Below are 22,670 nucleotides of genomic sequence, written 5' to 3'. Positions count from 1 at the left end.
TTCAACCATACTCGTCTTGACTGAATTACATCAGCCATACGGCAGACATCATGCGTTAGTCGGTCGCCTCTCATCCGTAAATCAAAAGTATTTGCGAAAAAAAGTGAATTAACGATTAACAAAACGCATGTCAGAATAAGATGACTTTTCCAAACACTTATTTCAAAAAATAGTAAACGTTACACGTGTGAAAAAGGGGGAACGTTAAACTCGTGTGCTAATATTTTTAGGGAGAGTCGTAGGACACACGCAACCTCGCGCTAGACTCGACGAGACAAGCGGAGGAGGCACGAGTCGAGCCGAAGGCTTGTCTCGTCTCGTCTATCACTCGGTTGCGCGTGTGTTACGACTCTCCCTAAAAACATTACCCCACTCGTATTAACATTTCCTCTTTTTCACACTTGTAACGTAATATACTATTTCATCACACTGTGCAAAAAAGTAACTTTTTAGGCACGCGAAGCGTGCCACACATTGTGATGAAATAGAATGTTTCGTTATTAGGCTGAAATAGTACATTACATGCCCGAGCTTTGGAAAACAGATCACACCGTCCCCCACGCGCAAGATTGCCTTCCGAGCCGAAGGCATGGTGTTTTCGTATGTATTTCATGTCGAGGGCATTGCGCGCCACGAAGTTAGTGTTTTTCAGGTCCCTCGACACGAAAATTAATATACACACCTCGCCATGGAAAACATCACCCTCCCCCACGTGCTTGACATCCCGCCTTTGGTTCGTGCAATCTTGCACGTGGGGGACGGTGATCTGTTTTCCAAGGCTCGGGCGTGTAATGTACTATTTTGGGTGAATATGAGTTTGCAGCCCGAGCCAAAGACGAGGGTTGTAATCATATGAGCTTGAAAAGTTTTTTTAGGCCGTAGGTCAAATGATATTTTATGTCATTAGGCCCGATAAACCGCGATTTAACCGAGCGAAGCGAGGTTCGTGATCTTTGCATCGCGAAGATTCGCGCAGCGAATTTTCGAGCCCAACGACATAAAATATCGTATGTCACACGGCGATAAAAGTATTATCTGGCGAATGTGATTATAATCCTCGCCTTCGGCTCGGATTATAAAGCCATATTCGCCAGATAATACTTTTATCGCCTGATGACATAATATACTATTTCGTCATAACTGCACGGTATAGTTCGATTTTACTACATAAATGCAGAGAGGAACGTGGGTTATGTCATTCGGAGGATCCTCAAAAACAATAGAAATCCGAGGTTTATGAAATAAGCCACTTTCACCCATCATTTGGAGAGGAAAATCGAACTTTCCGTGCAAATATGACGAAAACACTTTTCCCAGATTTTTTATTCGTGTTATGACAAAAAATATTGTTCATCGTACGGCCTAAAAAAATTTTTCTGCAAACTCATATTCGTCAGAAAAGTGTCTTTCGGCCTAATGATGAACTATACTAATTCCTCACAATGTCCGCAAACAGCGTTTGGCGGACACGAAGTATCCCTAAAACGATGTTTTACGGACAGTGTGATGAAAAAAAATACTCAAATTGTATGAGAATTCAATCTAAATGTGGGGGCTCAATTGACAATAATCGATGATTTTATTGCGCGAAGAACTAATTGCAATCAGAATCTGATTGTCTTGAATAAGGGAGGGGCTCAAAATTATCAGCGCCAAAGTGATTCCCACAAGTGAAGTCCACCGAGAAAAATTTTAAATAAAATTTGACGATAATTGATGATTTTATCATGTGACACACCTATTTTGAAACAGTAAAATTGCACATAATTTTTTTAAATCGAATTCAACGAGAATTTAATCATCACTGAGAATTCCAATTGACGATGTTATTGCATGGAGAACTAATTTCAATCAGAATCCAATTATTTTGTATGCATGAGGGGTTGCGATCTTCAGTGCTACAGTCATTTCTGTGAAGAGAAAATATCAATTCTTCCAGAACTATAGCATTGAGCAAATGCAAGAACATTTTGTAATCACATGTGACGAGATTTTAATCACAATCGAGAGATTTAATTAACAGTTGATAAAATCATTGTGTGAACTAATAATTTCAAAACTACAAAATTTCACTTTCTTGAAAACTCCAATTGAATGACAATTGAATTCTAATTGAAAGTTTAATTGACAATAATTGATAATATTATTTGAAAAAACAATTCTAATAAAAATCTAAGTGTTTTGAAGATGAGATGGACCTAAAAAATCAGTAATTTTCAAATTGTAAGCACCCCATGAATCATTCATTCTTTGTTAATCTCAATAATTGATAAATTTTTAATCTGGTTAAAGCGAAGTTTGCAGTCATTTTTGAGTGATTATTACACGTTTCAAAAATTAATCATGCAATTTTCTATGCTGGCATAATTGGTTTCTCCTGAAATACTTCATCAAACAAGGAAATATCCAGGAATATTTTTCTATGCAAATCAGAACTAAGCACTGGAGCCGTGAGTTGTTGTTGCACATTTTATTTTTATATTTTCCTGCTCCACTTTTCTAAGAAGGCAGGTGCATACACTATTTTCGGACTATCGGTGAGTGTTTTACGACCCTACCAAGTATAGCATTATTACCCCTGAAAGTAGATGTGGGTACGACTGGCGAAGAAATGAGTCTCTCTTTAGTGCTTCAAGTCATATTATTTATTCCTCCATTTATTCGCGTTTATGTAGTCATGAAGCCATAGAAAATCCAGTCACTTATTTCACAATTCTCTAAGTTGTTTTATAAAAATTTCACATGTAAAAAATTGAACACTTTATTCTGACAATTAATCACCAAACTTCTTCAATTGACTTAAATAAAAGCATTTGCGTCGAATAGTAGAATTAAACTTATAATTTCAGACAATAAATAAAGAATCGTTGTTTATATACATCAGAGAATAATGTTACGATTGTGAACAGAGGAAAATCCATCACTTTATCCAAATGAATCATTTTGAGAGTAAAACAGTGTTTGTTCGCATATCCTCAATTGAACATTGTGAATCAATATAACAACTGAACTAAATGCGTCTTCTGGAATTAAGAAAAATGCTCTTTGAATACGGAACAGATCCAAATTATTTTCGTAAACTTTTTCTGAAAAACAAAAGTTTGAGCTTGTTCATCATTTTCTTCACGGAAAACTGAGACAGTCAGTTTGCAGAAAAGAAAGACGATTGGGTACAAAAATGATTGTAATTCTCTTCAATAAAGAACACTGTTTTAGAATTAAAAACATTGTTCTACATTTGAAAACAATATTATCGATTCAAGGAACACCTTTCTCAATAAAAGAAGAATTTTTTCCCTGTGGCGAGCATAATGCAACATCAACTCCTTAAAATTAATTTTACACTTCGATACGCTGCCTAAAGAGAACAGTATACAGCTACCTTTGGTACATTTTTGTCTCATTTACTTAACAATTAACGACATAGTTTACTTCTCCATTTCTCTGTATCCCTCGTTACCCAACGAGTGAAAATAGTTCAAGTGAAATTGAACGACAAAATCATCATACTAGGAAAGACATTAAATTAAACTGACGATTAAGAAGGCAGTTTCAGATTGATACCTGGAAATGTATAAAGACCTCGTTACGGTATCATATGTAGAGATAATTTTCGTAATCCGTGTATCCCGGTGTTGCGAGATGCTTGGACGTCAATGGCGTTGAAGGTAAACTCTGTGGCATTAGACCAGATAATTTCGTAACACGTGGAACAACGTTTGTGACGCAGTCCTGCTGCTGACTCGTTGATCCCGATATCCCGATATTTTGAATTGAATTGTACGTGTGATTGTGCATGTGACGATTGTTGATTTTGTGCTTGGGGCATTGTCGTAGGAGCATGCAGTGGGAATTGTTTGCACTGGCAGTTGGCGGGGGATTGGCATCGTTTAGGGACTGCTGAGACAGATGATGGAGACGATGATTGTTGTGGAGATTTAATCGGGACAGGGCTGCACTTATTGTCGACTCTGATGCCCACATACTCTGGAAAAAATGAGATTGCAATGGTTGATTGAAGCTGTTTGTGGATGACAAAGGATAAATCCAGAGAATTCTGTACAGATTATTTTGTAGATATTTCAGAAAGTGGCGGGTTTGGAGGAAAAGGAGAAGAGACATTCTTACAGGGAACAAGGAGGAAAAAATCACACGAAAGATTACGGTACAATCTGGCCGATCGGAGGGCAAAATGGTGTTTCAGGAATTTAACATAATTTTGTAATTTTAGACAAATAAACAGTAAGATTCGTGAGTTATTTTATGGAAAAATAGAGGAACGAAAAGGACAGATTGGACTGTAATTAAGGTTGAAATCCGGGAGTTTTTAGTTTTGTTTTAGAACTAGGGGGCTACGCTCCCTGTTCGCTCCGCTCGCCAATAATCCTTATTTTTACCCTTGCGACCCTTAATTGTGGAGTCTTAATTTCGAGTATTAAATTTTTAGTAACAGAAGTCGATTTGGATTTTCATAATATAAAGAGAAATCCAAGAATTTAGTGTTTTTAAGAAGAGTTGAGATTTTTTCAAATGTCTCAATTTTTTTTCTCTAATTTTTCAAGAAAAACAAGATTTTTTCGAATTTTTGAAAGAATTAATTCAGTTTAAACTTTCAAGAAGCAAATAATTATTAACAATCTCCCGACTATTTCCTCCAAATCCACTGATTTCCAAGAGGAAAGTTATATCATAATAATTGCATTAGAATGTTGGACTAAATGATAGGTTTAAAAATATTCCTTGTCAAAATCCTAATTGTCTCCAGGAAAAATCTCTTGAAATATTTCTCTAAGCTCGCAATTTCCCGCAACGTCCGCAAAATAATGTAAGAAAAATTCTTCTCAATGAGATTGGAATGTTGGTGCTTAATAACTCCATAATCCGGAATTCAATTTACCTTTCTCCTGTGTGGGTTGTAATCTGGATTTCGCCTGATACGCAGGTGTCTATCCACACTAGTCCACTTGTGCGTAACTTTAAGGGGCGAATCATCGGGATGCAATTTCCTCTGATACTCCTCACCCTCACTGACTTCATAAAGAGAAAACTGTTCAACCCTCTCAGTGGAGTTATAACAGCTCAGCAGCATCTGAATTAATTCGTCGACAGTCGTTTTCTCCGAGATCAAAAGGCTCTTGTATTTAGACTGCAACAAAAGCCCGTAAGAAATTAGTCAATTCCCCGAAGTAAATTCCAATTAAGGTTTTTCTCCAGCGTTTATTGAACTTACCCCGGACATAAGTGCACTGTCGTAGATTTTCACAAGTCCCCCTCGTCTCGTTTGCAGTGAAAACCTTCAAAAAAATCCGAATATTCTAATGAACTCGATAAAACAAGCGCCAGCAATTTTCTTTACGTCAAATTTTAATCCATGTTTCTCACCTCGAGTCACCTCTCGGATGACACGACTGCAAAACTGCAGGTCTTGCATCCTCGTCAAGTGGCAGAATAGTCCTTACGTTGGCTCTTCTAACCGTCACCTCCATCGTTAAATAAAATAATCGTGGATCACGGTGTCGCATTCTATATTTGTTCAACAAATTTTCTACAACCTCACGACATGTTGTTTCATAAGTGATTGACAGCGTTTTATATTCGATGTCAGATCGCAGACAGTTGGCATAGACCTTAATCGTCGTCTGAAACAAAATACAAAGAAGAAACATTAAAAAAACATCAACAGGATCCCCTTCAAAACTCAAACAATTATTCCAAAAAATTACATAACCGCCAAGTCTCTCTAACAATCTATCGCACGAATGGGTTAACTCTTCCTTCCCATGAAAATAAAAACGGCAGCGCCGTCGCGGGCAAAAAAAGGTGACAAAAATCTCAAAAAGATAACAGGGTCAGTTAATGAGAAATTCAATTCAATGTAATGTTTAATTTCCTCAAATATTTGTGGAGCAATTTTATCTCAAATAGAATCATCTTAACACTGAAAAATTCATATGCGAAGATGCGTCAATTAGTTTGAAAATCATTAAATGAATTCCAATATATTTCTAACAATTTATTGTGTAATAAACCCCATTAAAGTAGTTTCACGTTTACCAATATTTAACTATGATGACATACAATAATGAATTTTGTTGGTGAAAAATCAAGTAATTAAAAAAAAATTCTCTGAAGAATTTACATTTCTGCTTCAATCAAGCGTTTTGTGGAACGTGAAATTTAACTTTGATACGACAATAAAATGAAATCTTGAAGAATTACCAAATTTCCAACGAAGGAAAATGTTCAATTTTGTTTGAATTTTAGAAATGATTCGAATATTCCACGCGTCCTTCGATGTCAAATGCAATTGAAAGCCTCCCTATTCAAAATAAACATATGGCAATATGTCAATTGTTTGAACATTGAACATAACAAAACATGAAAGAGAACCATTAAATCAACAGCAGCAAAACCTTCAAAACTCGAAAAATGACACCAAAAATTACAGAGCCGCCGAGTCTCATTAACGATTTGTCGCACGAGTGGTAATGGGTTAACTCTTCCTCCCCATAAAAATAAAAACGGAAACGCCGTCAAGAGCAAAAAAACTTCGAAAAAAATCCCAAGAAGATCGTAGGATCGTACGATTTCAAGAAGACACTTGAGATCACCGACTCCGGTAGCACGTGCAGTCACATCCTTTCCCCAATTTCCCGGCTGTTGTGTGCCGTGCCCAGTGATTCGTCGAGGGCCTAATATCTTCCACCCGGTGCCCTGGGGTGTTCCCAAAATACCCCAAAAGCCCACTCTATTTCCGTTCAAAATTAATTTTTTACATCCCAAACGACAGTCTCAGCCCCACTTTGATAACAATTTTTCGAGCATGTTATGCCTATTCTACTTTTTTCTATTTCAAACCGGTAAATAAGCCTTGAAAATGCCATTACAATTACCCCACATCATTCAATAGCGAAAAGAATGAAAAGAAAAAAAACGAGGTTGATTAAAATTGTACATTTCCGAGTGAGCATCAACGAGCGCCAGAAAATAGACAAGAATAAAAATGATGAAAAAGTAGTTCGTGCGAACGCGTACGCTCTCCTCATTCCCTCCAAATTGAATTAATCGCGCGACGGCAATGACGATATGCTTCACGCTATCGCAATAAGATAGTGAAAAAAAATGTATACGAAGTTGACACTGCGACACTGCACCGGTGTCGCATGGCCCTAATGATATTAATATACACAAAGGGGGAGATCGAATAATAAATGCTAACGTAGACTAAACTTGATTCTCCCGGTGTAGGAAAACGTTACTCGACACGCATATAACAAAATACAATTAAATCATAGATGACGCGTCTTCTTACTTTCGAAAGCATTCGTAACACTAATAAGAACAATATCCACGCTTTCCCGGATGAAATCACTCGCCTACTCCTCCAACGCGTCTCATTAATCCCTCTCTCTCATTTCAAAGTTTATAAAAGACAATAGGCATCGTCAACGACGCGTCTCTGTGTTCATAAGAAAGCCTGGGAGCTGCCTCGGGAATTATTATTGTCTTGCTTGTACCGGGTATATTATAACGCCTCGTTGTGTGCCGAATGAATTTTCGCACGAGATGTTTTCTAGAGAGGATGGAGGTAAAATCGGCTGAAAGAAGGGAAAAAAATTCAGATAGGAAACGAAACATCGGTTGATCGAACTGTTTTATTCACCCTCGTCTTCCTTTGTACACTGCGGGCCCGTCACACGACCCGGTTTACATAATCGAAGCGGGGCCCGAGGTGCACTACGACATCCGATGGCCCGCCGCCTGGAATTATATCCATTGGCCAATACACAATTCATCCAATTTCCCCCTCTGACTGTGTATCGTTGAGTGCCCCGTCCAACGAAACCATATATGACCGGTGGATCGTGAATCCTTTCCAAATTGCTGGAAACTTCGTCCTATCGATAATCGACATTCTTTGGTTGTTTTTTATTTGGTAAGTGATAGGGAAACCGTTTCGACAGATTTTTGGAGTGGGGATTGGTTGACCTTTTGAAGACCTTCAAATTGTGGGATGGCGTGGATCAAGTTTTTCGAGAAATAATGGATAATTTTGTGTCGGATTTCGAGGGGAAATTATTGGAAGATTCAAGAACAATTCAGTAGCAAAGCGGTAAAACTGCTCAAGTCGATTTTGATTGGTTAGTTTTCAATGAATATCTCGAAATCTAAGCTAAGGGAGATAGAAAAATTTTTGTCATGACCTTTCTTGTAGTCCTCAATTGGCTCTACTAAAAATGGTTAGTACGAAAATTTCATTATCTCTCTTGCATTCGGAGATATTCCTCGCAAACTCGGCTAAGGGTTAAATCAACTTGGACCACCGACGTCGGTGGCCGAGTGGATTAGACGCAAGTCTAGTGTGCGAAAGGTTGTGAGTTCGATTCCCCGTGGAACCGAATTTTTCAACGGAAGGCTCCGGCGAGCGGGAGGTTGCTAATAGAGGAACCGCGCCTGTACCGGCATGGGTTTTCTGTGGTTTCTCCATGCTACTTCTATGTTCTATAGAAGTGCGAATGCGGTACAGTGTAGAATCCACAGCCGCATGCATAGGGTTGGATAGAGTGCCGAATGGGACCCGAAAAAGGGACTCCGAGGCCAAAAAAAAAAAAAAAAAAATCAACTTGGACCGTTTTACCGCTTCGCTGCTGAATTGAATTAGTTGAAATGTTTAGTAATTTAGTTAATGGAAAATCAGGTGATTTGAAGAGGATTTGATGAATGAAATTTCTTTAAGTAGCATGTATAAACTCCAGATTAAAAAAGGCAAAATAAATTATTCATCATTTAGGTTTTTTGGGAATGAATTCTAACTTTGGTGAGTGTACGAAGTTGATCCATCAAATTCATTCTTGAATTATTTTTTTAAACAATAGTCTCTCAGTTGACTAACGTGATTGGGCATAACACACCGTTTCGAACACACAGAAATATGAATTATTTATTACGAAAGTGACATTGACGTTGTAATATTTTTGCACTTCTAGATTAATTATTATCGATAATACTAGACGGCCGATTGAACACAAACTTAACCAGAATGTTTTTATTCATATTACCTTTTGTGTAAAATTTACTGGAGATTTTACTCTTCAAAATTGAAGTTATGTTATGTAACTAGTATAGTTTAAATGATAGAAGTTTCAAGGATTATGAATAAAGGGGTAAGGCAATGCGGACACTCTTGACTTTTTTAATGTTGACGATTCATTGAAATGTTCATCAAACGAAATATTTTTTTCTCATAAGATACAATTCTTGCGCGTTGTAATGAATCCATAATGAGCTCAATTGATGAACTCGTCTTTGACTTGTAAAAATTAAAAAAACCAGTGAGAATTTCACGAATTATTACACCTGTTTTTTAAAGTCTCGAAGTTCACAATTAACACTCTTGGTGTTATGAACGCCGTTGGACGCACTGTAGGCGCCGCGCTGCACCAGTATAAATCAACATAATGATAAATTTGAAAGATCTAGGAAAAATCTGGAAAAAATCAAGAGTGATCTAGATCGTATGCTTGAAGAAGTCCCGTGAGATTTTTCAACTTCCCGGCAGGGAAGTTATTGTAATGGCCCCGAAAACCAAAAATCGATTTTTCATCAAATATCCATGTTTCAAGGTCTTTTCGATGTTCCTAGACAATTTTAAACAAAATGTCTGTCTGTGTGTGTGTGTGTGTTACTAGGTATGTACGTGGTCAAAATTTTGGTTAACGATTTCTCGTGAACGAATTGTCCGATTTGACTTTTTTTTTCCAATCGATAGATTTTCACTCAACTTAGAGCGGATTAGATTTTGGATGATATCTGTTTAGTGGTTTTTGAGTTTTCCCGGAAAGAAAATTTCAAAAGGTCAAAAAAGCAACGAACACTTTCTTAAACTCATGAAAATCACATATAGAACGATTATAATGAAAAAAATTTCATACTTCTCTTCGATTCCTTCCAAAAATTGCCGNTTGGTTAACGATTTCTCGTGAACGAATTGTCCGATTTGACTTTTTTTTTCCAATCGATAGATTTTCACTCAACTTAGAGCGGATTAGATTTTGGATGATATCTGTTTAGTGGTTTTTGAGTTTTCCCGGAAAGAAAATTTCAAAAGGTCAAAAAAGCAACGAACACTTTCTTAAACTCATGAAAATCACATATAGAACGATTATAATGAAAAAAATTTCATACTTCTCTTCGATTCCTTCCAAAAATTGCCGTTTTCTATCAATAAATGAGAAATAAAAAAATTCCAATTGGAATACATCGTTATCGACTGGCGCCTCTATTAATTGGTCACTAACTCATCTGAAGTTAGTTGCCAAGAAAGTGTGTTGTTTTTCCAAATTTCTTATTATTTATATCACTCCGATGTTAATATTAACTCTCAATACTAGAAATCTTATCGTATTTCGAGTTAAGAGAAATATTATATGAAAACAAATGCTGAGATCAGTGGTGTGCTTCGTCTCATGAAAATGCGACACATTTCTCATGAACGCGACATCTTTTGATTGACCAAGTTTTTACGTCTACTTCCGGCATGTACACCGACTGTGTCGAACCGGCGTGTGCTTTGATAAAATTATCAAGTGAGAACTGTGTTTACCAAAATGTCGCTTGAGTATGACTTTACGAGCAGTGCGGAAATTGATGCTTTCCTCCCTGGCAATGTTAATGATGTGAGTATAGTTATGAATATGATGTAATTAAAAACAAGGGTTTCTCATGAACAAATAAACAGAGTATTGAGAGTTGAAAAGGATTCTTTTAGTCAAAATGGGAGGAATAATAATATCGGGAAGTTGTTGGTGCGACCCGTCTGACGGGTCAGACCCACATGAATACATCCGCTACCAACCCACCCGCAATGGGAGCGAGCGCAGCGAGTGACCAACAGCCCAATCCACTAGTTATGTTCAATATTGCCCTTAATTATATATTCAAGCTGAAATTTGCCATGTTTTTCTGAAAATTCGCCTTATACACGGGACACGGCCCGGGGCTTCGGAATATAAATTTGAAAATCCAACTACTTATCATATTGTTTGCGGATTTTTTCATTGATAGGACTTCTAGACACTTCAACATAAGATGTCAAATTTCTTAAAAATTTTCCGAAGCTTTACTGCAGTGTAATTTAAAAAATCTGAAAAAGTGCGGCGCCGCGCTGCGCTCATAGCGCGACCAACGAAGTGTTAGCATATGAAAATATGTCAATTAGTTGAAAATCGATCAATTAAAATCAAACAATGTACTCCTAACAATGTACCTGTGATGAATCCCCCCAATGACAATTATTCAAGAATGACTAATAAAAACAAGAAAACTCATTTTCCATAATCCATCCCCCGTAACATTTCCTCCTCTTTGTTCTGTATTTGCAACTCTCAACCACACGCATTTACATCACCAAAGGCCTATATACGTTGATGGATTTTTGAAGGAGGAAACAAAGGTGTTTCCCTTCTCTCGAGCGAACATCCTCGCTCTCGTTGGCGCGTGCGCTCGTGCCCCCATGCGAAGAGGTTGAAACACAAGAGGAAATGGCGGCAGATGTTGTTCCAAAGGCTCTGGATATATCGGGGTAGTACCGATGTACTTATAGTCCTCACTTCTCTCTAGTACCTACTGTACAATTCAAGCGTCATCCCAACAAACGGATACGACTTGGCTTAATTGCTTCTTCCTCATGCGCCACAGCGCCAGCAGCCAGAGGCTGATTGTTTTAAACGAGCTAGCATAACCCAATGGTGTGCACTAGTGCCTTCAAACCATCAACTTGATGTAATGTATTTTCCTTTTTTTCACTCTCGCACGCGCCCTCAACATCCATGTATATCGAGTCTACACACATGTGTAGACAAAAACGTGGTTGATAGTCCTATTGGTGGATTTCTTTTATTCCTTGTCATACGCGTTGTACGTGTGAATGAGCATCCGGCTGCCCTGATGCCTTTCTACCTCGGGCTTTGTCGTCGTGCCTTATATGCGGGCACACGGTAATTGTTTTTTCCGGATTTTTATATAAAGGATCAAGTGCTTCGACAGCTGGGGCAGCCTAATTAAGAAAAAATTCGCTTTAGGATTTTTTTTCTTCTCTTGTTTCCTTGTTGATATTAATGGGAGGATGATACATCTGTGGTGGTGGTGGTAGTGGTGGAGGGAGAAGTTCCAGATGTGTTGTGAGATACCTTTGTTCTAATTGTCGAATGGATGGCTTACATCATTTGGGCCTACTGTAATTTTAGGGGGAACGCAGTTGCAAGTTGATGAGATTTTCTTTTTCGGCGTTTTAGTGTTCATTGTTGATAAAGTTTGGGAGAAATTTCCGGTAGACTTCTTGGAAATTATTATGCAGTGACTTTCCCTGTAGAAAATTCACAATTTGTTGGAAAAATCGTTTGAAACTAGAAGTTAGTTGAATTATTCCATGAAAATGAATAAAAATCCTTGAATTTGAAGTTAATTTGGAATTTCATTCAATTTTCAGTGAAATTCGAAGTTTTATTACTTTTTTCCCACAAATTGAAAATAATGTTGGTTTCCTAAAAATTACTTTTGAACCGTCCAAGAAATTTCACTTTTTGTCGCAGTGTTGGATCCTGAAGTTTCGTGTTCAATTTTCTTCCGGATTTTCTAGGACAGGAAACTCCGTGCCTGCTAGTTTCACAAGCCTATCTGCAATCTAATTATAATGGTTATCAAAATTTTGGGAATTTAGAAAGCCAAATTTTGAAAGTAGGGCACATACGGAAAATATACAGGTCTGTGGATCAATTCTTTTTGTTCCCTTTGTTTAAAGTATGTGTAATTGCCTCCAGGTAATTTTTTTTGTCATTGAATAGACAGAATGTGTGGTGACTTTCAAAAAACTATGATATCTCAACTTTAAAATTAGGGGCCCTAGCGGCATCTGAATAGATCTTTTTGTGGATCTTACTTGATCTACAAAAAAGGTCTGTATGAATATCTCACAATCTCTTCTAGATTGCAAGATATCGATTTAGAATACCAAAAACTCACCCGAAGAAACAAAAGTTTTGGTTTTTAAGGGAAGATCCTTAATTTCTAGGGACAGGGCAGTTCTAACAGCGAACGAGTCCTTTAAACAAGTGTTTTTGTCAGTAATTTTTCAGTCATTTTATAACAAATCTCCAAGTTTTCCAATTACATTCCACCGTTCATAGATTCTTTTTTCTTTCTCCGAACCTCTTCTTTGAAGTTAGCGTCACTCAATTGTTATTCATTCTTTGCTCTAATTTTGAAATTTCCCTTTGTATTTTTTTGTTCGTCTCATTTTAATTGAATAATCCCTTATTAATTGAAACCCACGTTTTCTCCAATATGATCTTGAAAATCAGACAAAAATTCTGACAGTACCTCTTTCTATTAAATTTGTCACTGAGATTTAATGACTTTTCAATTTTGAATTTTACGGAAACTTCTCTCTAGATTTCAATAAGAAGATCCTTTATTCCAAGGATGACTTGAGGTAGGATCAAGAGTCCCTAAAAATTAGAAATGCTTGAAAATTATTTTTGTTATCTGTGCGGTACAGTGAGGGGAACAATACCATTCGTCTTTACGAGATTTGACAACTAAAATTGAACATCTCATGAAATTCAATTGCGAATAGATCAGAATTCGAAGAAAATACTTACCTGATTGTTCATAATTTTCAAGCATTTTACTATCATGTCTAATTCAAGTTTGAAGTCCGAATAAAATTTTATTAATCACTCAGATTTTTCACTAACAAACTTCATTAGAGTTTCACATAAATTTATGTTTGTCAAATATTTCAGGAGCATCTGAGGTCTCACTCTATCCACGCAAATTTTACATTGCTCGTCAAAAAAGTTTTCTACGAATATTTCGTTACCTCCCTTAGATTCCAAGATATCTCCCAAAAGCCGATTTCCAACAACAATGAGATCAACATCCTCTGAATCATAGCGTTTGCTCAGCACACATTAAAAATTCCAAAGGTTCTATTTTGCCTCACCCCCTCCACTACCGTAACAAATATTGCCCCCAACAAAAGGAAATAACTCCGAGCAATTGACCCTCGTCTCAATTTTCCAATTCCTCCCACAAAACCAAAACCCTCAATTATCCGATTTTCCAACTGTCTCGGCTCACAAACTGAGACTGCTCACAAATTGACTCCAAAAATAGGCCTCGAGTACACGTATACTGCTCGGTGTATCAATTAACCTCGCCGTTTAACATCACTTGACCAAGTGTCAATAGATCGCGAGTGGCGCGCGAGAGAGATTGCCCTTGAATCGGATATCGAGACGGCTAGTTTCAATTCTTCAAAACCAAAAACAACAATTCCTTAGTGGAGCCTCATATTCCCCAGTCCTCCATATGTTTCTCTTCATCAAGAAGCAATATGTTCTCAAACAGGACATGTTGGGACCGAAACAATCGTAAATTGAAAATTACTGAAAATGACAAATCTTGTGCTGAATATTTGAACAATCCCCTGAGATGAAACACCTTTGTCATAGAAATTAATTTGCTTGTTTCAAAAAAATATATTGTGTTACTAGTGCGTAAAGTTGCACTTATGCGGACGCACCTGTCGTGTTTAGTGTTCGGGAGTATAGTATGGGTAAAGTATTTGTTTTTTTCTAATGAAAATATATCAATTATATTATACAACTATGAGCGAGACTATGAGGCTATGCCCCCTGCTCGCTCCGCTCACCAACTCCAATATGACCCTCATGATTTTTATTTTGACCCTCATTATACCCTTCGTGATTCTTATTTTGACCCTTAATTTTGGAGCCTTAATTTCGAGTACCAAATTTTCATCACCAGAAGTCGATTTGGATTTTTATAATATAGAGAAAATACAGAGACCCTAATTTTGACCCTTGTGACCCTTACGCTAACCCTTGTGACCCTTAATTGTGGAGTCTTAAATTCAAGGACCAAATTTTTTTCTTAATTCACAACTCCCCCTCTTCCTCTTTGCAAAATCCCCCCTCCTTACATCTGAAATTCCCGATATTTAGGCACCCCTCCCTATGTATGGAGCACTTACGCCCTTTAAATACCTCGGCCGCAATGTTTTAGTTCAATCTGAAAATGTTCTAAAATTGAGAAAAATTCAGCATTGATTTTAGAAAACATTCGTTCTTAAAAACAATCCCCAAATTGGTTAGTTTTTATGATCCCACCTCATATTAGCCAGAAAAGTTCTTCACGGCCTAGTGTCGAAATGTACTATTTTAAAACGGTTTAGTGTGCGTAAAGCGGTTGTTTTCCGCATGGCGTGCGTAAAGTGAATTCTCGTGCGAAAAGCTAACTTATGCACTTCTGCACAAAAACAACCACTTTACCCCCACTACCGTTCCGAACAATAAACTCGGCAGATATCACAAAAAATTGGATGCGTTACACGTGCGTGCGAAAAAGTGGAACTTTACGTACTAGTAACACAGTATACTATTAGTTGTTTCCAAAATTGTTATTTTCTGTAGATGCAAGGAATCTTATTCCTAACACTCCTTATTCGTTAATCCATAGTGCCGTACGTATTTTGGTCCCGGAAAATGTTCGTTTTATGCGACACATGGGAGATTAGTCCTTCATTTCGACCATCAAATACTTAACAATGAAAAATTAATTTTTGAAAAGAATCATAACGATGATATGATGGGAATTCTGTAACTTGGGAACAAAATATTTCTTGATCAACTTCACTTTATGAAAGATATTTCCATCCTGAACAGGCACCATCTCGCGCGAATCATTCGCCTCTTGAATCGAACATTCCGTTGCTGGTTATTCATGATGGAAACTTTCGTTTGTTCAAAGGAGACAATTTCTATCTTGACAATTCTCAACTTGTGATATTTTTAGTTCAAATGTGTTGTTTGGGGAAACGTTTATATTCTTTTCAGTGCATATATGGACGAGTATTTGTTATCAATAAATGATTTTTATGGAAGTCTTGCGTCTCATATTTTTTCCCTTAAATGTACACTCGTTAATTAGTGAAGAATATTAATAATTTATTAGTAAATAAATACGTCTATCAGTATTCATCACTGAAATATCCATTGGAACGGAAATTGAGAACCTCCGTGTGTTATGGATGTTGCGTGATACAGGGAATACACCGAGAAACACTCAATTCTTCTTTTTAACAAAATTCCCAAAGGCTTTCTATTCATTGTTACTTTTGCATTCGTAACCGCAAACCCGACGAAAGCCCCTTCATCACGCTATTCCTCCCAGCCATCGATATACATTCCTTCCTTCATTGAACTTTATTTCTGTTATTTCATTCCTCTTTATTCAAGAATAAAAAAGAAGATACAGCAACTGCAATTGAACTTTTGGGGTTTGGCACGTCGTTGACCGCTTAAACGTGATGCATCTGTTGCTGGTTTTGACGCAATTACATGGCACCGAGAGACCTTGGTGCCAGATGGCAGGAGGGAGCATTTCATTTTTTCGCGAAAACAAAAAGAATAAGGTAAACTGTGAAACAATTCCTTCAGGATGTTTTGTACAGTTCTAAATTCCCACAGAACTGTTTAAACATATTTCGCACTATTTTCAGCGCATGAGATGTTTATTCTGGCAGTTCTGCGTTATTTCGTGTCGTTGGCTATTACTCGGGTTTCGAAAAATGGAATTCACACGGCATTTAGTGAATAAACATTCTGTGTAATTAAATAAAGCGAAGTAATTGAACGTGCCGACTTATACCGGAGATACGTCGACGTGAATGACGTGGTGTGCAATGTTAAGTATTTCACCAATTAATTTTTATAATTTTTTGGAAACCTACAATCGAAATCAAATTCGGGGCTCATGAGGGTTAGAATGCAGGATAATGCGAAAAACGGGTTATTAAGCAATAAATATGATAACATTTCAATTACTAATCGTGAATTTTCCATGTCAAATTCCGGAAATTTTTATCGTGTCCAAGTTCCACTACAGTTTCAGGAAATCTTATCATTGAAAAATCGAATATTCCATTGATTTTCTGTTCAAATGATCTGGAAATCAATAAAATACTTGATTGTTCAGTTCAATTATTCTGTGAAAATTCATAAAAATCAGGGAAATTCAGGGGAAAATTGAAAATTCATGTCATTTTGCTTCTGAATATTCATGTTCCACTGAAAATTCAATCAAGTTGTGAAATTTCCATCTCACTCCTACTGAAAACTCATGGATTTCCGTGAATTATACTTAAAATTTGAAATTTCATAACCATTTTTTCCCTAAATCCGATTCAATGTCACTCTCATGAAATCTACTATATCTTCCATGAAATTTTAAAAAATTTCTAATAGTATAATATACAACACGAAAAAAGGAATGAATAGTAAAATAAAAATTCTAAAAGAAGAGAATCCATTCAAAAACTAATTGCTAAGTCGTTAGCAACAGTACACGGAGAATAATATTCAATAAAAATTACCAGAAAAAAGACGTGAAAATTACGTTTCGAAACGTAATCTGGGAGCGAAGTAAAATTCAATAAAAAGTGTCAATCGTCACGTAAATTCTACGATCTGTTCCGTAAAAATTACTCATCCGTCCGACGCCTCAGGGCTAGCCTTGAGTCACCGTGAGGGGGAGATTTTAACACGTTCCGTAATTTTTCCGGAACTTTTCGTAAAAAATCTTAAACATCCAAGAATTTTCATGTTCTGAGGCATAATAAGTCTTGAAGTTTCTGTTAGATTTTACAACTTCCAGAAAAATTCCGTGACTTTTTCGTATTTTTTCGGTGACAGACCCGAAAATTTACTGAATGTTTCAGATTTATTCTCTTATATTCCTATAGAAATTCAGTGACAACGATTCTCGCTTGCGGATTACGTGAAATGTTCCGTAATTTTTCTTGAATATTTCTCTCCGTGTATATACTCTTTATAAATAAAGCAAGTATCCCCTTGTTTACCTTCTATATTTATCGGGGCCTCGATATTTATCGGCATTTAGTGAATAAACATTTGTGCAATTGAATAAAGAGAAGTAGTTGAACGCGAAACAGGTCTCCAGTATATTTTGATAATCTCACGTACCGAATTATCTCAGAGAAACGTCGATATGGATGATGCGGACGCAATGTGGAGTATTGTCCTTCACCAATTAATTTTTATAATTTCTTGGAAACCTGGAAATGGAACCGAAGTCGTGTTTCATGCGGATTTCAAGGCAAGATAATGTAAACTACGGAATATTGTACAACAAATATGATGACATTTCTATCGTGAATTGGTAAACTAGGATAAGTGCATTTTTATCGAAAATTTTTCCCAAAACCAAATCGCTTCCTGACCATTGTTGGGGCGTGATTTAGCCAGAAAACGCGTTTTCGACAAAAATGCACTTATCCTAGTTTACCAATTCACGACAGATTTAAATTACTAATTATATTACAGCATATAAAAAGCGAAAAGAAAAGAATAGTAAAACAACAGTTTTAAAGACGAGAATCCATTCGGGAGCAAATTGCTAACTAGTCCATACATAATACCACCCTCCCGTGGTCACTAAGAGGTCGATGAAATTTTATCACAGGATTTCATGTTTCTGGGGGCGAGGAATCCGAATTTTTTTATTTTTTTCCTCCAGTCGCCCAATAATTTGTCATAATCAAATTAGTCCCCATTTTCTGTGAACAAATGATGTTCCGTAAAAACCGGGAGAACTACAGAAAAATGCCTCGAATGAAAGTTATTCCTCTTTTTTCTTATGAATTAAATGACTTTTGACTCATCGAAATTGGCCCAATAGTTCCCGAGATGTCAGTTGAAAAGTGAGCGCGGGTAGATAGACTGCGCGGAAGACGGGTCAGTATGGGCGCGGATTATAGGATCTCAGTAGGATCTCATAGATCCTTATAGAATCTACTGTCTTGATCCTATGAGGGAGAAATTGAATCCAGAATTATTTGGGCTTGATAATGTCAATGGCATTCTCAAGCCCAGTCGAGTAACTAAATTGATTCCTCCATCATTTTAACTATTTCCTTCTTGCACGTGTAAAGTATGGTCACGTAACACTTGTGCTTGCCGAGCTAACCAGGTGTCTTGTATTTCTTATTGTAACTACACTCTTTATCTCAACTTTGCCAAAACCCTATGAATAAAGGTGGAGTATAAATTGATGAATTTTCATATAATTGACTCATTCTTTTATTCTTGTAGACATCTTTAACTTCAACGAAAAGGGGACTTTCGTTCATCTGGTAATAGGAATTGTATATTATCATCATAAGTTGCCGGTGACATTTTTACATCGTCCTCCCGAAGCACGCAACGCGTTTGGTCCCTTGCCCGTAATAAAGAGTAGTGTATGGGAAAAATCAGACATAATCAATATATTACGGATATCATTCCTCTATGCAGTTATCCAGTGGAATACAGCATACGAAAGCAGATGATATTCGTTTAGATAGTCTGATTCGCGCCCATAGTGACCCGTCTTCCGCGCAGTCTATCCACCCGCGCTCAGTTTTCAAATCATATCTTGGGAACTATTGGGCCAATTTCGATGAGTCAAAAATCATGTTATTCGTAAGAAAAATAGGAATAACTTTATTCGAAACATTTTTCGGCATCTCTCCCGGTTTTTGCGGAAAATAATTTGTTTACTGAAAATGGGGACTAATTTGTATATAACAAATTATTGCACGACTGGAGGAAAACATAGCAAATAAATTCAGATTCCTCACCCCCAAAACCTGAAATTCAATAATAAAATTTCATCTGCTTATTAGTGAACACGGGAGGGAGTATTGCGTATGAACTAAATTTTCATTTAGTTCATACGCAATATGAACATTCACACTCATTTCCAAAAAACTCAGTTATCCACTTGTTTATCATCTATTGGTCCTCGATATTTAGCAGCATTTAGTGAATAAACATTTGTACAATTAAAAGGGAACTAATCGAACGTGAAACAGGTCTCCAGTATATATCGATAATCTCACATACCAAATAATCCCAGAGCTAACCCGGGAAACGACTTTATAAATACCACTCAGATCTTCTTTGGGTAATCGATCCTCCAAGGGAAGACATACCAACGTGATTTAAATTCCTCCCCCCCCCCCCTTTCGACCCTTATTATTTTTCCGTCAATCCCTCGCCCGCACGCGCACGCGAGCCCGCAGGATGTACGGCCTCTCCGGAGAATTTCCCCCCTCACGACAGATGGGAACGATCGTCCTCTACGAGAGAGCGGCTCGAGGACCGGAAACAACCCGTAGTGGACACCGCGACGGAAGTCAGAGGCCGGAGATGTAATTGCATCGAGGAAGCATAACAGAAAAATTCCTCCAGCCGGTTAAACCAATTCAGTCTCATTTCATTCATTATCTCCTTTATTTCTTCTCCTATGACTCTTTTATTTCTCATTAAACTGATTCGAGTGACTTAACTGCACGCTATTTTTATCTCTTTTCAACACTTCGCCGCATAATACGTCTCGGTTATCGGAGGCTCAAGTGTTTAAAGAGAGGGAAACCGAAAAAATATGAGATTTGATTAGAAAAACGTGAGGAGAAATGAGAGAAAAATATCATCGTAACCATGTGTGGGGGCCCCAACGGGCCCAGTGTCTGTTGCGTTCATAAACTTTTTTTTTCATTCGCCATACGAGACGATACATAACAAACACGAGAGACTGCGAGAATCTTCCCACGGTGGTAGTTAGACAGACGCAAAAAGAAGAAAGCGTCTGGTGTTGGTGTGAAATAACAAATAAATTTCATCTCCAATTCATCTCGCCCGAAAATTTTCCCTATTCACGGCCAAATGTGGGAAAAAAATCAGTGTATACCTGTTGAGGTGCCGTGTCAGCAAGTGAAAAGCTTGAGAGCGCAGTGAGGGGTGCCAGCGATGCGCATGATGATGCCCTCGAGGGTGGTGGTGTGTGACCTGGGGTTGGACTTCCGCTTTCACAACTGCTCGTATCACCGATGCTCGATGCCAGACTCACGCTGTCCGATCGACTGCGCCACGGCGATATCGATACGTGTTTCAGCATCCCTTATCACCTATTGCAAACATCAAGAACAGAGGAAAAAAAACAAGATGATAAGTTAATCACCAAGTGGACAGACAGTGAGTGTTAAAAATTCAATACACTAAATCGGGATTAGAATGCAAATGAGAGAGGGGGTGCGCGTGACGGCTGTACAGCCGCACGTGCGTGGACCTTTAATTGCCAGGTATGGACAAATGGAAAATGATATTAAAATATTTTTTAAACGCGGTTATGCCACACCTCTGGTAACAAAACCGCTGTAATCACTGGGAAATTCCTCTGGTTTATTGAAAATACCACTCGGATTGAATTCCGTGAGGCGTCGAGTCACTACCGAGACGAGTCACCGCACTACAATTTTACTCGGCACAGTCATCGGTCAATTACAACGCGAGGTGACAATTTTTTGTCATCACTTTTGCACTCGATTTCCTCCATTGATAAACATTCAAGTATTCGAATAGTCCCATGGGTTTTAATTCTCCTGAAGAATTGGTTGATCTATTTTGATCAAGATTCACTTCGAATGTTATTGTTCAAGAGGAAACATGAAGTTTCGAATGAACTGAGAATTGAATGATAAGGATGACGAGGCTTTCGTCACGGTAGCTGCGGCTCGACTGTCGAGTTTACTCCACTCAGTTCCTCCGGCCAGACACTCTTGTGTTGTTCCCCCGCTCCATCTCTCTTCCTCTTGAATGCTTGGGCCTCTTACTCGCTTGTATTTTCGCTTGTGGGGGCCAGCCCACGTCCGGTGTAGCACAGAACACAGAAGAGGAGAGAGAGGGAGTACTATAACGTGCAGAGCGGTACGAAGCGACACAGCGTTTTATGCGCGACCGACTACCAAGCCACGACAAGCGTATAACCCCCGGTGTTCCCTCCTACACTGTCAAACCCATGCGGGGGCGTCCTGTATTATTCTCACTGTCTCGCTCTTTTAAACTTCATAATACCTGCACGCAATTGGAGGTTGAGTTGTGATGTTGTTTTCACGATTTTTTTACAACTTCTGGAGTGGGGGCTGTATTCACTGTAGAATATATTTTTTGAAATTTAACAAATCGGATATTTTGGTCAGAGTCGAACAATAATGACGAGGTCGAACGGGAGAGAGGAAGAGCAAAACGATCCCAAGAGACAAATCGTTACAAGAGTCAAACGAGAAAAATAAATAAAACGATCATGGCATCTCACTGTTAAGAGTTTTTGGCTCACATTTTGGATACACTTTTTGGAATTTCGCATCATATTTTAGTTCCACTGAAATTTCAAGGGATTTCTTCGTTGAAAATTCAAATTTCATGGAAAAATCAATGAGAACTGTAAATATCAGTGTAATGATTCCCTGAAAATTGATAGAAATCAGTAAAAGTCTGGTGAATATATTTTTGAATTTTCAATTAATGGAAAATTAATTGAAAATTCGGTGTAATTTGACACTGAATATTCATGTTTTCATTGAAAATTCAAATACGTGGAGGAATTCTTATCATAATGCCACTCAAAATTTTTATATTGAAATCTGAATTCAATGAAATCTGAATTTTCATTATTTTTCCCTCTAAATTGCATTCAATGTCACCAAATTTCATTTTTTTTCTAACAGTGTAAAAGGTTTGAAGAGTCGA

At 37.6% G+C, this 22,670-nt stretch overlaps 1 protein-coding gene across 1 annotated transcript; it reads right to left on the bottom strand.

Annotated features, from left to right (window-relative positions):
• Positions 1-2,630: 2,630 nt before the first annotated feature.
• On the bottom strand, positions 2,631-21,787 carry LOC107041721. Its single transcript, XM_015262408.1, has 6 exons — positions 21,280-21,787; positions 20,833-21,049; positions 5,383-5,639; positions 5,231-5,294; positions 4,898-5,146; positions 2,631-3,987 (listed from the first exon to the last, which is right to left on the bottom strand). The coding sequence occupies exons 2-6, from the start codon at positions 21,037-21,039 to the stop codon at positions 3,595-3,597; spliced, it is 1,170 nt and encodes a 389-aa protein (XP_015117894.1). The 5' UTR covers positions 21,040-21,049; positions 21,280-21,787; the 3' UTR covers positions 2,631-3,594.
• Between the last annotated feature and the right edge of the window lie 883 nt (positions 21,788-22,670).

Source organism: Diachasma alloeum, unplaced genomic scaffold (genome assembly GCF_001412515.2).
Source record: "Diachasma alloeum isolate Michigan unplaced genomic scaffold, Dall2.0 Dall_scaffold_00374, whole genome shotgun sequence".
Taxonomy (NCBI): Eukaryota; Metazoa; Arthropoda; class Insecta; order Hymenoptera; family Braconidae; genus Diachasma; species Diachasma alloeum.
The sequence above is the reverse complement of the archived record's forward strand: the minus strand, read 5'-3'. Positions and strand labels throughout refer to the sequence as shown.

Bases quoted from the DNA above. Each gene is read 5' to 3' on its own strand.
- LOC107041721 (XM_015262408.1), bottom strand. From the start codon at position 21,039: ATGCTGAAACACGTATCGATATCGCCGTGGCGCAGTCGATCGGACAGC. The intron at 5,640-20,832 runs GTATACACTGAT...ATTTTGTTTCAG, and splicing joins CTGACACGGCACCTCAACAG to ACGACGATTAAGGTCTATGC. The intron at 5,147-5,230 runs GTAAGTTCAATA...CTTTTGTTGCAG, and splicing joins ACAGTGCACTTATGTCCGGG to TCTAAATACAAGAGCCTTTT.